The 18146-nt window shown below is 47.0% G+C and overlaps 2 protein-coding genes across 3 annotated transcripts; one reads left to right on the top strand and one right to left on the bottom strand.

The window, feature by feature from the left end:
* Positions 1-5908: 5908 nt before the first annotated feature.
* Positions 5909-11007, top strand: LOC121008442 (fibrinogen-like protein 1-like protein). The gene is made up of 2 exons (XM_040440993.1): positions 5909-5938; positions 10272-11007. The coding sequence occupies exons 1-2, from the start codon at positions 5909-5911 to the stop codon at positions 10914-10916; spliced, it is 675 nt and encodes a 224-aa protein (XP_040296927.1). The 3' UTR covers positions 10917-11007.
* A 1955-nt stretch (positions 11008-12962) lies between these two features.
* On the bottom strand, positions 12963-15778 carry TMEM177 (transmembrane protein 177). Of its 2 annotated transcripts, none has more exons than XM_040440991.1 (2): positions 15734-15778; positions 12963-14219 (listed from the first exon to the last, which is right to left on the bottom strand). In XM_040440991.1, exons 1-2 carry the CDS (start codon positions 15742-15744, stop codon positions 13268-13270), a joined length of 963 nt encoding a protein of 320 aa, XP_040296925.1. In that variant the 5' UTR covers positions 15745-15778; the 3' UTR covers positions 12963-13267. The 2 variants fall into 2 exon arrangements, with proteins under 2 accessions (XP_040296925.1, XP_040296926.1); XM_040440992.1 differs by having other exon boundaries at positions 12963-14211; positions 15734-15772.
* Positions 15779-18146: the final 2368 nt, after the last annotated feature.

Here is an 18146-nt window from a genome sequence, read left to right as displayed (position 1 = left end):
GTTTGTTTCAAACCAATAGGTTTTTTTAATTGTTTTTGTTATCGTGACAACGCGTTTCGAGGTACTGTGGACCCCTTTTTCAAGTCTATGAAAATGCTGCTGATGGAAATTGCACTGCTCCCAGCTTCTGGCACGCGCGGCGTCCAGATGCTGTGTGACACGAAACGCGTTGTCACGATAACAAAAACAATTTAAAAAACCTATTGGTTTGAAACAAACTCTGGTTGTGTTTTGCGCCTATGGTCCACCCTCCACTCGACCCCAGAGTCCAGTGAATATATACTTCATATGTATAAATATATCAGGGGTCAGTACAGAGATCACTCCCATCATCTATTTATCACCAGGACTGTGACTGTGACGAGGGGACATCCTCTGCGTCTGGAGGAAAGAAGGTTTGTACACAAACATAGAAGAGGACTCTTTACTGTAAGAGCAGTAAGACTATGGACTCTATACTGTAAGAGCAGGGAGACTATGGACTCTATACTGTAAGAGCAGGGAGACTATGGACTCTATACTGTAAGAGCAGGGAGACTATGGACTCTATACTGTAAGAGCAGGGAGACTATGGACTCTATACTGTAAGAGCAGGGAGACTATGGACTCTATACTGTAAGAGCAGGGAGACTATGGACTCTATACTGTAAGAGCAGGGAGACTATGGACTCTATACTGTAAGAGCAGGGAGACTATGGACTCTATACTGTAAGAGCAGGGAGACTATGGACTCTATACTGTAAGAGCAGGGAGACTATGGACTCTATACTGTAAGAGCAGGGAGACTATGGACTCTTTACTGTAAGAGCAGTGAGACTATGGACTCTTTACTGTAAGAGCAGTGAGACTATGGACTCTTTACTGTAAGAGCAGTGAGACTATGGACTCTTTACTGTAAGAGCAGTGAGACTATGGACTCTTTACTGTAAGAGCAGTGAGACTATGGACTCTTTACTGTAAGAGCAGTGAGACTATGGACTCTTTACTGTAAGAGCAGTGAGACTATGGACTCTTTACTGTAAGAGCAGTGAGACTATGGACTCTTTACTGTAAGAGCAGTGAGACTATGGACTCTTTACTGTAAGAGCAGTGAGACTATGGACTCTTTACTGTAAGAGCAGTGAGACTATGGACTCTTTACTGTAAGAGCAGTGAGACTATGGACTCTTTACTGTAAGAGCAGTGAGACTATGGACTCTTTACTGTAAGAGCAGTGAGACTATGGACTCTTTACTGTAAGAGCAGTGAGACTATGGACTCTTTACTGTAAGAGCAGTGAGACTATGGACTCTTTACTGTAAGAGCAGTGAGACTATGGACTCTTTACTGTAAGAGCAGTGAGACTATGGACTCTTTACTGTAAGAGCAGTGAGACTATGGACTCTTTACTGTAAGAGCAGTGAGACTATGGACTCTTTACTGTAAGAGCAGTGAGACTATGGACTCTTTACTGTAAGAGCAGTGAGACTATGGACTCTTTACTGTAAGAGCAGTGAGACTATGGACTCTTTACTGTAAGAGCAGTGAGACTATGGACTCTTTACTGTAAGAGCAGTGAGACTATGGACTCTTTACTGTAAGAGCAGTGAGACTATGGACTCTTTACTGTAAGAGCAGTGAGACTATGGACTCTTTACTGTAAGAGCAGTGAGACTATGGACTCTTTACTGTAAGAGCAGTGAGACTATGGACTCTTTACTGTAAGAGCAGTGAGACTATGGACTCTTTACTGTAAGAGCAGTGAGACTATGGACTCTTTACTGTAAGAGCAGTGAGACTATGGACTCTTTACTGTAAGAGCAGTGAGACTATGGACTCTTTACTGTAAGAGCAGTGAGACTATGGACTCTTTACTGTAAGAGCAGTGAGACTATGGACTCTTTACTGTAAGAGCAGTGAGACTATGGACTCTTTACTGTAAGAGCAGTGAGACTATGGACTCTTTACTGTAAGAGCAGTGAGACTATGGACTCTTTACTGTAAGAGCAGTGAGACTATGGACTCTTTACTGTAAGAGCAGTGAGACTATGGACTCTTTACTGTAAGAGCAGTGAGACTATGGACTCTTTACTGTAAGAGCAGTGAGACTATGGACTCTTTACTGTAAGAGCAGTGAGACTATGGACTCTTTACTGTAAGAGCAGTGAGACTATGGACTCTTTACTGTAAGAGCAGTGAGACTATGGACTCTTTACTGTAAGAGCAGTGAGACTATGGACTCTTTACTGTAAGAGCAGTGAGACTATGGACTCTTTACTGTAAGAGCAGTGAGACTATGGACTCTTTACTGTAAGAGCAGTGAGACTATGGACTCTTTACTGTAAGAGCAGTGAGACTATGGACTCTTTACTGTAAGAGCAGTGAGACTATGGACTCTTTACTGTAAGAGCAGTGAGACTATGGACTCTTTACTGTAAGAGCAGTGAGACTATGGACTCTTTACTGTAAGAGCAGTGAGACTATGGACTCTTTACTGTAAGAGCAGTGAGACTATGGACTCTTTACTGTAAGAGCAGTGAGACTATGGACTCTTTACTGTAAGAGCAGTGAGACTATGGACTCTTTACTGTAAGAGCAGTGAGACTATGGACTCTTTACTGTAAGAGCAGTGAGACTATGGACTCTTTACTGTAAGAGCAGTGAGACTATGGACTCTTTACTGTAAGAGCAGTGAGACTATGGACTCTTTACTGTAAGAGCAGTGAGACTATGGACTCTTTACTGTAAGAGCAGTGAGACTATGGACTCTTTACTGTAAGAGCAGTGAGACTATGGACTCTTTACTGTAAGAGCAGTGAGACTATGGACTCTTTACTGTAAGAGCAGTGAGACTATGGACTCTTTACTGTAAGAGCAGTGAGACTATGGACTCTTTACTGTAAGAGCAGTGAGACTATGGACTCTTTACTGTAAGAGCAGTGAGACTATGGACTCTTTACTGTAAGAGCAGTGAGACTATGGACTCTTTACTGTAAGAGCAGTGAGACTATGGACTCTTTACTGTAAGAGCAGTGAGACTATGGACTCTTTACTGTAAGAGCAGTGAGACTATGGACTCTTTACTGTAAGAGCAGTGAGACTATGGACTCTTTACTGTAAGAGCAGTGAGACTATGGACTCTTTACTGTAAGAGCAGTGAGACTATGGACTCTTTACTGTAAGAGCAGTGAGACTATGGACTCTTTACTGTAAGAGCAGTGAGACTATGGACTCTTTACTGTAAGAGCAGTGAGACTATGGACTCTTTACTGTAAGAGCAGTGAGACTATGGACTCTTTACTGTAAGAGCAGTGAGACTATGGACTCTTTACTGTAAGAGCAGTGAGACTATGGACTCTTTACTGTAAGAGCAGTGAGACTATGGACTCTTTACTGTAAGAGCAGTGAGACTATGGACTCTTTACTGTAAGAGCAGTGAGACTATGGACTCTTTACTGTAAGAGCAGTGAGACTATGGACTCTTTACTGTAAGAGCAGTGAGACTATGGACTCTTTACTGTAAGAGCAGTGAGACTATGGACTCTTTACTGTAAGAGCAGTGAGACTATGGACTCTTTACTGTAAGAGCAGTGAGACTATGGACTCTTTACTGTAAGAGCAGTGAGACTATGGACTCTTTACTGTAAGAGCAGTGAGACTATGGACTCTTTACTGTAAGAGCAGTGAGACTATGGACTCTTTACTGTAAGAGCAGTGAGACTATGGACTCTTTACTGTAAGAGCAGTGAGACTATGGACTCTTTACTGTAAGAGCAGTGAGACTATGGACTCTTTACTGTAAGAGCAGTGAGACTATGGACTCTTTACTGTAAGAGCAGTGAGACTATGGACTCTTTACTGTAAGAGCAGTGAGACTATGGACTCTTTACTGTAAGAGCAGTGAGACTATGGACTCTTTACTGTAAGAGCAGTGAGACTATGGACTCTTTACTGTAAGAGCAGTGAGACTATGGACTCTTTACTGTAAGAGCAGTGAGACTATGGACTCTTTACTGTAAGAGCAGTGAGACTATGGACTCTTTACTGTAAGAGCAGTGAGACTATGGACTCTTTACTGTAAGAGCAGTGAGACTATGGACTCTTTACTGTAAGAGCAGTGAGACTATGGACTCTTTACTGTAAGAGCAGTGAGACTATGGACTCTTTACTGTAAGAGCAGTGAGACTATGGACTCTTTACTGTAAGAGCAGTGAGACTATGGACTCTTTACTGTAAGAGCAGTGAGACTATGGACTCTTTACTGTAAGAGCAGTGAGACTATGGACTCTTTACTGTAAGAGCAGTGAGACTATGGACTCTTTACTGTAAGAGCAGTGAGACTATGGACTCTTTACTGTAAGAGCAGTGAGACTATGGACTCTTTACTGTAAGAGCAGTGAGACTATGGACTCTTTACTGTAAGAGCAGTGAGACTATGGACTCTTTACTGTAAGAGCAGTGAGACTATGGACTCTTTACTGTAAGAGCAGTGAGACTATGGACTCTTTACTGTAAGAGCAGTGAGACTATGGACTCTTTACTGTAAGAGCAGTGAGACTATGGACTCTTTACTGTAAGAGCAGTGAGACTATGGACTCTTTACTGTAAGAGCAGTGAGACTATGGACTCTTTACTGTAAGAGCAGTGAGACTATGGACTCTTTACTGTAAGAGCAGTGAGACTATGGACTCTTTACTGTAAGAGCAGTGAGACTATGGACTCTTTACTGTAAGAGCAGTGAGACTATGGACTCTTTACTGTAAGAGCAGTGAGACTATGGACTCTTTACTGTAAGAGCAGTGAGACTATGGACTCTTTACTGTAAGAGCAGTGAGACTATGGACTCTTTACTGTAAGAGCAGTGAGACTATGGACTCTTTACTGTAAGAGCAGTGAGACTATGGACTCTTTACTGTAAGAGCAGTGAGACTATGGACTCTTTACTGTAAGAGCAGTGAGACTATGGACTCTTTACTGTAAGAGCAGTGAGACTATGGACTCTTTACTGTAAGAGCAGTGAGACTATGGACTCTTTACTGTAAGAGCAGTGAGACTATGGACTCTTTACTGTAAGAGCAGTGAGACTATGGACTCTTTACTGTAAGAGCAGTGAGACTATGGACTCTTTACTGTAAGAGCAGTGAGACTATGGACTCTTTACTGTAAGAGCAGTGAGACTATGGACTCTTTACTGTAAGAGCAGTGAGACTATGGACTCTTTACTGTAAGAGCAGTGAGACTATGGAGCTCTCTGCCTGAGGAGGTGGTGATGGTGAGTACAATAAAGGAATTCAGGAGGGGCCTGGATGTATTTCTGGAGTGTAATAATATTACAGGCTATAGCTACTAGAGAGGGGTCGTTGATCCAGGAAGTTATTCTGATGCCTGATTGGAGTCGGGAAGGAATTTTTTATTCCCTAAAGTGGAGAAAATTGGCTTCTACCTCACAGGGTTTTTTGCCTTCCTCTGGATCAACTTGCAGGATAACAGGCCGAACTGGATGGACAAATGTCTTTTTTCGGCCTTATGTACTATGTTACTATGGTTATTCTTTTCCGCTATCGAAATCCGGTAAAGGGTCTCAATACCAGAAAAAAAAAACCTGTTTTGTCCTAATGCATTCTGAATGAAAAGCAATCCGTTCAGTATGCATCAGGACGTCTTCAGTTCCGTCCCTTGTACGGTATTTGATCGGACAAAATACTGAAGCATGCTGCAGTATTTTTTTACAGCCCAAATCCCAGGAACACTACCGCACTTGCCATTGAAATGTATTAATGCCGGATACGGTACAAAGTGTTACGGAAAATGCCGCATCGCTGGATCCGGTTTTCCGGTCTGCGCATGCACAGTTCTTTCTAGCTTTGAAAAAATGTAATACCAGATCCGTTATTCCGGATGATACCGAAAAGACGGACCCGGTATTTCAATGCACGAGTCTAATGGATCCGAAAAAAAAATACTAAAATATCCGTTTGCATACGGATTTCTGGATCCGGTAGGCAGTTCTGGTAACGGAGCTGCCTGCCGGATTCTTCTAACGCTAGTGTAAAAGTACCCTTAGGCTGCAATAGACAATGCAGATATATTGGAGTCACTGAAATCGGATTAATAGAGCAGAGCTGCAGTGTAAAGTATGAGCAATGAACAAAGTTGAAGTCTGGACGTCTAATGAAGCAAAAGGCAGGTTTTAGACTACCCCAGGCTCCAACAGACATCACAGCTAAGCTGGAGTCGGTGACCATAGCTGTGTCCTGACGCTGAAGATCAGAAGCAGCAGGTAAGTGTCATCTGGGGGTCGCCACTTTTAGATGATCATTCTGGTCAGACTGAAGACGTGGAATAAGACGACTCACGTTGGCAGCAGACGGATAAAGGTCTCATAAACCCGGGTAATGTCACTTATAAACTGTTACCACGTTCTTAAGTACATTGAGAAAAGACAAATATTCCTGCATCCGACAGGTGTCAGGTACGCCACTGACCCCAACCGCGTCCAGTCTACGAAACGTAACCCTCACCCCCACCCGTCAGTCAGTGCCCGCACGGGGATATTTACTCTGGTTTTACAGGATTTGATTCCGGGTCCGGTGCCACCTGACAGCTGCCGGACTCGCATATTAAAGTTAACGACTGACCGACCCCTCAATGATCAAATATAAAAGGTTATTTTTTTTCACTTTTTTGGAGTCTCCGGGTCCAGGACAGGCGCAGAGGTGCGAGATCCCAGTGCCAGGATGATGGAGGTAAAGCTGTGGACCATCTGCTGCTTGATGCTATCGGGAGTCTCGGTCTCCTGGGCGGAGGAGGAGATGGACCTAAAAAAACTGGCAAGTTCACAGATTGCGAACATCGACATGATTGATGACGTAAGCGTCATTATCAACTACAACCAACTGCGAGATAGGAGAGGTAAGCGCCTGACGTCATCACGCGGTACAGACTGCGGGGATCTGGTGGGGTGTGGAGTAGGGTCATCAATAGCTTTCTCCATCGGTGGGGCATAGGAATAGTATTTACAGGCTGACTTTCACACTTGCAGCAGAGTGATCCGGCAAACAACTCCGTCGCCGGAACTGCCTGCCGGATCCAGAAAAACGTATGCCAACTGATGGCCTTAGTAAGACCGATCAGGATTCTGAGCAGTAAGAAAAATGCATTGAAATGCCGGATCCGTCTGTCATCCGGCAAAACGGATCCAGCATTCATTTTTTCACCTTTTTTTCCAGCATTCCGGTATTTTGAATGCCGTATCCGGCACCAATACATTCCTAAGGAAAAAAAATGACGGATCCGGCATTCAGGCAAGTCCTCCGTTTTCTTGGCCGGAGATAAAACCGTAGCATGCTACGGTTTTATCTTTTGCCTGATCAGTCAAAATGACTGCACTGAAGACATCCTGAACGGATTACTCTCAGAATGCATGGGGACATGCCTGATCAGTTATTTTCCGGTATTGAGCCCCTAGGACGGAACTCAGCGCCGGAAAAGAAAATGCTAGTGTGAAAGTAGCCTAACACTACTGAGCAGTTGTTACAATTGTGTCAAGTTGTCTGAGAGCTAAACCCTGCAGGGACACAATAGTTACAATGTATCACTGCTCAGTTTGGAGCGCCCCTTTTTTTCACCCAGGGGATTGTCTAGATTGGATACAATTGTAACAAGACCGCAGCTCTCAGCAGGATTAGATCGATACAGTTTTTCAGGCTCTGAATTAAAATAAGATTGCTTCCACAAACTGACAGCAAGCAGAGATCTTGCATAGAAATTTCAGTCACAAAAAATAAACCTTTTAACATTATTAAAATATTGTCTCTGTTATTAGTAGGATTTGATTGGTGTCTCTCCAGAATTAGGGCTCATGCACACGAATGTGTCCGTTCCGTATGCGCAACTATTCATTTCAACGAGTAGACAAAAAGAAACGGAAGTTACTCCGTGTGCATTCCATTTCCGTATGTCTATTCCGCAAAAAAATAAAACATGTCCGCATTACGGACAAGGATAGAACTGTTCTATTAGGGGCCACCTGTTCCGTTGGTGGTGAGCATGAGCCCTTAGAGGGAGGATTCAACGATCGTCCTCTATTACCTTTCAGTCTTCCATAGTTCTCACCACGTGGGACATTTATCGCACATTGATGGGGTATGCCATAAAAGTGGGACCCCAGAGGGGATGGAGAGGATGCCGCTGCTCATGTGCAGTGTCCTCGCCATTCACTGCTAAGGTGCTTCCAAAAAGAACAGATCCGGTGTTCTGTCAGAAAACCTTAAATCGTCAGATTCCCTTACCCCGCGTGACTTCCGGGGGAGTGCGCCTCGGCGCAAGCGCAGTACCACGGCACGGAGTCTCCGCGCAAATGCCGTACCAGGGCATGGGTAAGGTAAAATTACAGTGAGCGTTGACTCATGAACGCGTGATGGGCCCAACTGCGCGTGCGCTCTCAGGGGTAAGATTGGACGGTCTTTTATCTTGTTAAATCTCCTTACCCTCACACTGCGCACGTGCGGATTAAAGCCAGCCAGCAATGAATCTGAAGCGCGCTGTGTAGTGAGGGTAAGGAGATTTCACAATCCGCGCGTGCGCAGTGTGAGGGTAAGGAGATTTAACAAGACAAAAGACCATCAGATCTCCTTAGTCCTGAGAGCGCACACGCAGTTGGGCACATTGTGCGTCCATGAGTCAACGCTCACTGTAATTTTACCTTACCCATGCCCTGGTACGGCATTTGCGCGGAGGCGCACACCCCCGGAGGTCACGCGGGGTAAGGGAATCTGACAGAACACCAGCGCTCAGCTATATTCATACATCCCATGGAAGCCATGCATGTACGGCGTCCTCTCCAATCCGAGGTCAGACCCACATTTATGACATATCCAGCCATAAATATAAATAGGCCCTTACAAGGTCCCTCAAACCACCGAGGACAATCTGAGCTGCACCCGAGCACTGGGACCCCCAGGATTTATGGGGGTCCCAGTGGTTGGACCCCACTGATCATAAGTGATGGCTTTTTCTAGCGATATGCTGTCACTTTATAAGACAGGACTACCCCTTTAAGGGCAGGAATTTGCAGCAATAATTAGCCATTTTCAATGTTATAACAACCCTCCCCATCTCCGCATCATCCAGGGCATGTCGCCCCCTAGTCTCACCCATGTAGCCACCGACACATTTTGTTTGGGGGTACGTGTCGGCGGAGTATGCCGGGTGTATTCCCTGACACATAGATCTATGGTCATGCTCAGGGTGTGCGCCAGAAGCTTCCCAGCAAACTTAGGCCTCTTTCACACGGGCGTTGCGGGAAAAGGTGCAGGTGCGTTGCAGGAACATGCGCAATTTTTCTGCGCGAGTGCAAAACATTGTAATGCGTTTTGCACTCGCGTGAGAAAAATCGCGCATGTTTGGTACCCAAACCCGAACTTCTTCACAGAAGTTCGGGCTTGGCATCGGTGTTTTGAAGATTGTATTATTTCCCCTTATAACATGGTATAAGGGAAAATAATAGCATTCTGAATACAGAATACATAGTACAATAGCGCTGGAGGGGTTAAAAAAATAAATAAAATAAAAATATTAAACTCACCTTAATCCACTTGATCGCGCAGCTTCTCTTCTGACTTCTCTCTTTGCTCTGTGCAGGAACAGGACCTGTGGTGACGTCACTCTGGTCATCACATGGTCCATCACATGATCCATCACCATGGTAAAAGATCATGTGATGACCAGAGTGACGTCACCACAGGTCCTGTTCCTGCACAGAGCAAAGAAAGAAGTCAGAAGAGAAGCCGGCTGCGCGAGCAAGTGGATTAAGGGGAGTTTAATATATATATTTTTTAACCCCTCCAGCCCTGTATTCAGAATGCTATTATTTTCCCTTATAACCATGTGATAAGGGGAAATAATAATGATCGGGTCTCCATCCCGATCGTCTCCTAGTAACCATGCGTGAGAATCGCACCGCATCCGCACTTGCTTGCGGATGCTTGCGATTTTCACGCAGCCCCATTCACTTCTATGAAAAACGCACAAAATAGAGCATGCTGCGATTTTCACGCAACGCACAAGTGATGCGTGAAAATCACCGCTCATGTGAACAGCCCCATAGAAATGAATGGGTCGGGATTCAGTGCGGGTGCAATGCGTTCACCTCACGCATCGCATCCGCGCGGAATACTCGCCTGTGTGAAAGGGGCCTTCGAGTTAACGCGCGTTGTGGACAGACCCTTACCCCCTCGTAGCCGGTCCTGCCGCAGTCCTCATTTTGCTTTGTTTGGTCTCTTCCAGTCTACTTCACCAGGGACTGCGATGAGCTCTACCTCCTGGGGCACAGGAAGAGCGGGGTCTACGTGATCCAGCCCACGGGCTCCCCTTACCTGGTGGTCCAGTGCTACATGTACGACTGCGGGGGCTGGACCGTCATCCAGCGGAACAGCTTCGACACCTACATCAGCTGGCACGAGACGTGGACGGCTTACGAATACGGCTTCGGGAACATCGTGTTGGATCATTATCTCGGCAATCACTATATCAAACTGTTAACTGCGCAAAAGTGGTACAAAGTCCGGTTCCTCCTGGTGGATTCCGAGAACCGGACCAGACGCGCCGACTACGACAGCTTCTACCTGACCAACGCCACAGACAAGTACCAGCTGAAATTAGGGACCTACGAGGGAGACGCCGGCGACTCGCTGTCATCCGGGAACCACAAAAACCTGCATGACAATATGAGGTTCTCGACTTATGACAACGACAACGATCGGCTGCACAACACAAACTGCGCCAATCAACACGGCGGCGGCTGGTGGTTCGATTCTTGCTACGACGCTCACCTCAACAATAAGGGGCTTCTGCACTGGAAAACGCTGTGTGACCATAACTGCAGACGCTCGGTCATCCTGATAAAACCCGTCCATATGCATTGTAACCGGGTGTAGTGAAGGCGCCGGCCCGGCTCAGCTACATACAACAATCAATCATCTACATCATTTGTAATTCTGATTAAAATTCTCATCACAGAAACCTCCGAGAATCTCATGTCCTCAATGGCGCAGACGTCCTAATAAGTCATACGACTAATAAACAGCAGCAGCAGCGTGTGAGCAGCGTCCAGAAACCTTCCGGTCTGTGGGGGCTTCTCCTCTCGCTGGCTTCAGACGTCACTGGGGACGGTGGGGGGGTCATGATATTACTACAATTCTGACGGTGGGGGGGGGGTCATCATATTACTACAGTTCTGACGGTGGGGGGGTCATCATATTACTACAATTCTGACGGTGGGGGGGTCATCATATTACTACAATTCTGACGGTGGGGGGGGGGGGGGGGGTCATCAAATTACTACAATTCTGACGGTGGGGGGGGGGGTCATCAAATTACTACAATTCTGACGGTGGGGGGGGTCATCATATTACTACAATTCTGACGGTGGGGGGGGTCATCATATTACTACAATTCTGACGGTGGGGGGGTCATCAAATTACTACAGTTCTGACGTGGGGGGGGGGCATCATATTACTACAATTCTGACGGTGGGGGGGGTCATCAAATTACTACAGTTCTGACGGTGGGGGGGGGTCATCATATTACTACAATTCTGACGGTGGGGGGGGGGGTCATCAAATTACTACAGTTCTGACGGTGGGGGGGGGGTCATCAAATTACTACAATTCTGACGGTGGGGGGGGGTCATCAAATTACTACAGTTCTGACGGTGGGGGGGGGTCATCATATTACTACAATTCTGACGGTGGGGGGGTCATCATATTACTACAATTCTGACGGTGGGGGGGGGTCATCAAATTACTACAGTTCTGACGGTGGGGGGAAGGGGCATTATATTACTACAATTCTGACGGTGGGGGGAGGTCATCATATTACTACAATTCTGACGGTGGGGGGGGGGGGGGGTCATCATATTACTACAATTCTGACGGTGGGGGGGGGTCATCATGTTACTACAATTCTGACGGTGGGGGGGTCATCATATTACTACAATTCTGACGGTGGGGGGGGGGGTCATCATATTACTACAATTCTGACGGTGGGGGGGGGTCATCATATTACTACAATTCTGACGGTGGGGGGGGGTCATCATGTTACTACAATTCTGACGGTGGGGGGGGGTCATCATATTACTACAATTCTGACGGTGGGGGGGTCATCATGTTACTACAATTCTGACGGTGGGGGGGTCATCATATTACTACAATTCTGACGGTGGGGGGGGGTCATCATATTACTACAATTCTGATGGTTGGGGGGGCATCATATTACAATTCTGACGGTGGGGGGGCATCATATTACTACAATTCTGACGGTGGGGGGGGGCATCATATTACTACAATTCTGACGGTGGGGGGGTCATCATATTACTACAATTCTGACGGTGGGGGGGGGGGGGGTCATCATATTACTACAATTCTGACGGTGGGGGGGTCATCATATTACTACAATTCTGACGGTGGGGGGGGGGGGGTCATCATATTACTACAATTCTGACGGTGGGGGGGTCATCATATTACTACAATTCTGACGGTGGGGGGGGGGTCATCATATTACTACAATTCTGACGGTGGGGGGGGTCATCATATTACTACAATTCTGACGGTGGGGGGGGGTCATCATATTACTACAATTCTGACGGTGGGGGGGGTCATCATATTACTACAATTCTGACGGTGGGGGGGGGGGGTCATCATGTTACTACAATTCTGACGGTGGGGGGAGGTCATCATATTACTACAATTCTGACGGTGGGGGGCATCATATTACTACAATTCTGACGGTGGGGGGGGTCATCATATTACTACAATTCTGACGGTGGGGGGGGGGGGTCATCATGTTACTACAATTCAATATATTTGTTTATAATTAATAATGTATATGAAAAATGATAGTAAATATCCTTTTATTGTCTTGGTGCCGATCACATGACTCGCCCACCTGTGCAGGGCACGGAGCACAGGGCCACGTTCTCTGGGGTTTGCTCCTTAGTAACAAGCTGCGCTGTAACAGGATCTGGAGCAACTGAGAGAAATCTCCCGAGATAGTGGAGCCAGCTGAAACATCCATTATAAGGGGGTTCTATTCACTGGCAGCAAGCAGAGCAGGTGCGACTTCACTGACTGACGACTCCGGGGTTTCTAGGGCCCCTGCAGCCCAGCCGGGGAGGATCCTGGGGGCAGGACAGGTAGTCGCCCTATAGACGCAGTGGACCCAGTTACATACTATGCGCTCGTGGTCTGGGGTCCACTGACCACTGGGTGAGGTTCCCCGCCATTCCTGATCAGTCTTGCTGCTTTTCCAGGGCGCGCAGGATCCGGTCTCTCCGGGACGTGTATGGGGCGTGCTTCATCCTCAGTTTATGTTTGGGGAACACGTTCCCGCTGGGTGCGTACATGGTGCCCCCCTGCTCACCCATAAGCCCCCGCAGCAGCCTGTTGCGTGTCAGTATCTTCTCGTAGAACTCCAGCCCTCCCCGGGCATAGGCCTTGGAGACGGCGGCGGCTCGCCGGTCCGACCTGTAGTCCGACCACTGACTGACGGCATCAGAGCACAAGAAGTAGCCTGTAGACCCCAGGAGGACGGCCAGGGCATTGAAGACGCCCCTCAGTAAGATGGGCCCGGAGTACAGCCCCAGGAGCTGCTTGAGGGCCACACTGGAGACACAGACGCTGGTCAGGCAGAGCGGGGCCACACACGCCTGGAGGATAGGGCCACTAGTCTGTGCATGAATGGCTTCCCGAGCCAAGGAGAATTTTTGTGCGTTTGCTGAAAAGGTGAGGGAGTCCCGTAACCTGCGGCCGAGCTCGCTGGCCCAGTCCACCTCCTCCCCGTTAATCACCAGCAGCCGGTCGGTGACCCCCGCGCCGTCCTCCATTGTACCGTTATAGTTTGCAGGAATCCCAATCAAGCAGCCGCTGGGAAGCCACGGGACCCCGGCACTGACGGGCTGGAAGCCATAAGCAGCAAAGGGAGAGAAACCGGTGGAGGCCAAGCGGGTGTCGTCCAGGACGTCCTGGAACAGGGCGCGCAGCTTGTCGGAGAGCGCCGCCGGCTCGCCCTTTGACCAGCCCTGATACAACCTCCTGAAGGTCTGCTCCGGGAACGCGTGGTAGGAGACGTTCAAGGCCAAAAGTCCAAGAGAAGACGCCCCGAGAAGCTTCCCCCGATGCTGCCGAGTAAAGACACAGAGCTTCAAGAAGAGGGGGTACGCCATGCTCCGACAACCTGACAACCAGAGAAGGGGACATCGTTACCTTCAGAAATAGCAGTACAAAAAATACTCTGCAATCTTAAGAGACCAAGTATCGACACCAAAAAAGGAGAGAAAGGCAAAGTACGACTAACACTGTATATAAACTTTATTATGGTTCCCAAAGGGGGGGGAATCCAATAAAATACAATGACGAACAGTACAATACAATGGTGGATAAAGACACACAGGGTGGGAACGGATCACAGAATGGACAAGGCCCAAGAGATATTAGATAGTTAATAAATACCCATGTGGGGAGCGAATATATATATAAATGACCCCACCAACCATGAACAAGATATCAGAGCCAGATACAGTACAGAAATGTAAAGTGTATTTCATGCATTTTGCACTTTACATTTCTGTACTGTATCTGGCTCTGATATCTTGTTCGTGGTTGGCGAGGTCATATATATATATATATATATATATATATATATATATATATATATATATATATATGCTCCCCACTTGGGTATTTATTAACTATCTAATATCTCTTGGGCCTTGTCCATTCTGTGATCCGTTCCCACCCTGTGTGTCTTTATCCACCATTGTATTGTACTGTTCGTCATTGTATTTTATTGGATTCCCCCCCCTTTTGGGAACCATAATAAAGTTTATATACAGTGTTAGTCGTACTTTGCCTTTCTCTCCTTTATTGGTGTCGATACTTGGTGTACAGGCCTAGTACGCACACTTCATGAGTTATCTACGATTGGTGTTTATTAATCTTAAGAGACCAATAAGACAGTGAGCGTCTGCGTGTCCGACCCCCCCCCATACCTTTAAGAGATTGGCCTCCGGGGGGCGCTGCAAACACCTGCACATCAAGACTCATTACAAATACACCCCCCCCCCCCCCCCCCCCACTAACATTAAGGGGCTGACGAAGGGCAGAGCACAATATGAATAAAGCTTATTACACAAGAAGGGTGCCATTCACTGACAGCAAGCAGAGATCTTGTGATTTCTGAAGAAGCAAAACACAGAATCTATCGTCGAATGTGTCATCATATAATGTTCATAGACGTGAATAGGCCACGTCCACACGGGACACGCAAAGAAAAAAATCCACCTGCAAATCTGGCCAGAAAAGTTACAGCGCGTCCGCTATATGTGAACATGCCCTTAAAGGGATGTCCCAGAACCCAGCTATATGTGAACATGCCCTTAAAGGGATGTCCCAGAACCCAGCAGCCGCGTACCATCGCTCCACTCAAACAGGGGACCCCCAACAGTCAGGCCCTCATTACCTATGCTGTGGAAGCCCCCTTTAAAATCAGACAGTAAATATCAGCAGAGACCATGGATTTCCTGCAGATGAATCCCAGCCAGAGGTCCAAACCCTTTCACTAGTGATGCCAAGGAGGCACCAGGCATCTCCTGCAGAACCTCACTACACATCTGCCATAAAAAGAACTTCTCTGGAGCCTATAAACCTCAGTCGCGATAAATCCCCTCAGCTGTCCCGACCCCGGTAAAGGCACTGACCTCCAACACATGTGCTGCACCTCTACCGTAAAGCGCGGCCGCAGGAAGTCGTAACGCAGAACGTTGCGTTCCAGTGAAGCGCGCGCCGGTGACGTCACAGGGCGGATACAATGTGTCAGTTACGTTATGTACAATGTGTCAGAGATGCAGGTGAGGTGCAGTGCGATCTGCCTCCAGAAGGTGGCGCGTGGAGCTGACTCTGGATCTGCCTGACACTGGCGCCTTTCTCTGTCTGCCTTTTATATTATTTATTATTATTATTTATAAAATATTTATAATATTTTTCGTATTATTATTATTTTTTTTAGATTTTGGTACTTTTTCACATTATTCAGGTGCTTGACTTTACAGACTGAGTGGATTTACTACAATGGGTATGTGTACCTTTACTGTAAGATTCTTCTTTTCTAATAATTATTGTTACATTGTAGTCAATAACAGCACGAGAGAAACGCATTGAAAAACCTGACGGACGCTACTTAGATTAACATAGATTTGTCAGGATATGTTTTGAGATAAATCTGATCCAGATCCAGATCCAGTGAGGAGCCGCGCCGCCAGCAGAAGGGAGCAGAGTCCTGCCGCCAGCAGAAGGGAGCAGAGTCCTGCCACCAGCAGAAGGGAGCAGAGTCCTGCCACCAGCAGAAGGGAGCAGAGTCCTGCCACCAGCAGAAGGGAGCAGAGTCCTGCTACCAGCAGAAGGGAGCAGAGTCCTGCCTCCAGCACGTTTCGCCAAAATCCTGATTGACATAGATCTGTCATTGGTGCTGTCAAGAGCATTGAGTGTGAATGAGGCCTTAAAGGGGGTTTGTGAGGTTGTAATACGGATGACCTCTCCTCAGGACAGGTCATCAGTATCTGATTGGTGGAGGTCCGAAACCCAGGATCCTCGCCGATCAGATGTATGAGAAGGGAGCAGCACTCCTGTGACCGCTGCGGCCTTCTGCCAGTGACATCACCTTTATCTGTCACATGACCTAGGACAGGGATCAGCATCCTCGGCACTCCAGCTGCTGTGAAACTACAACTCCCAGCATGCACACCTATTCGCCTGTTCTTGTAACTCCCTTAGAAGTGAAAGGAGGATTCTGGGAGTTGTAGTTTCCGACCAGCTGGAGTGCCGCAGGTTGCTAGGAGCAGCTCAGCCTCATAGAAGTGAACAGAGCTGAGCACGATCCAAACGCGGCCACTATGCAATGTACGGCGCTGTGAGAAGGCCGCAGCGCATACAGGAGCACCGCTGGCTTCTCAAACAGCTGATGTCGGACCCCCATCGATCAGATACTGATGACCTTTCCAGAGGATCGGTTATCAGTATAAGGGTACTTTCACACTTGCGTTAAAGTTTTCTGGTATTGAGTTCCGTCACAGGTGCTCAATACCGGAAAAAAAAACCGCTTCAGTTTTATCCGAATGCATTCTGAATGGAGAACATTCCGTTCAGTTTTCATCAGGATGTCTTCAGTTCAGTCACTCTTACGGTATTTGCTGCGGTATTTTCTCCAGCCAAAATTACGGAACATTGAAATGTATTAATGCCTGCATCCGGTACCAAGTGTTCCGTTAAACCGGATCCGGTTTCCCCATCTGCGCATGCGCAGACCTTTAAAAATGTGAAAAAAATAAATACCGGATCCGTTTTTCCGGATGACACCTGAGAGACGGATCCACATCTGGAAACAAATGCTATTCGTTTGCAACGGAACTGCCTGCCGTAATCCGACAACGCAAGTGTGAAAGTGCCCTCAAAATCACATTAAAACCCTTTTAAACAGGTTTAAAAAAAAAAAAAAAACGAGCCTCTTCATCCTCTGCCGTTCCAGAGCAGACACTTCAGCGGTTCCTGTGGTCTTTTCTCTTTTTTGCAAGCAGCCAGTATGTGACCGCGGCAATCAAGGGCGGCAGCAGTCGTGTGCCTCACTACTGGCATCATGGCTCCCATCGCTGAGCAGTGACACCAGACGTACATGACATGACGGCCGAGGCCGCTGAGGGGCGACATAGCAGATGCTTGACAACATAGACTGGGGGCTGCCAGAGGATCAGCAGGAATTTGAGGCAATGAGTAATTTTTACATTATTTTTTGTAGAATTTGCAGCTCTTTTTTGAAAGAAAAATACAGAAAACCATTCGTTTTTTTCTGGCATTTTCATCCTTTTTTTGTTGCTTTTTTGCAGTTTTTGAGTTGTTTGCTGTAAAATCGCCAGCTCCGGATGTTGACAGTCTATGGGAGATTGGAAATGCAGGATACACAAGCTTTTTGCTAGTGGTCTTTTAGTTCATTCCTCATTAGGCGTCCCTTGTCTTTCTTGCTTCTTTTCAGCCTGCCGGACCCTTTGGTGTTTATCTGGAAACATCTTCTCTATAGGGAAAAGCGCCATAAAAAAAAAGTGGCATGCCACACGGTGTGCA

Source organism: Bufo bufo, chromosome 7 (genome assembly GCF_905171765.1).
Source record: "Bufo bufo chromosome 7, aBufBuf1.1, whole genome shotgun sequence".
NCBI classification, from domain to species: Eukaryota; Metazoa; Chordata; class Amphibia; order Anura; family Bufonidae; genus Bufo; species Bufo bufo.
Note: the sequence above shows the minus strand (reverse complement) of the source record. Positions and strands in the feature narration are given on the sequence as shown.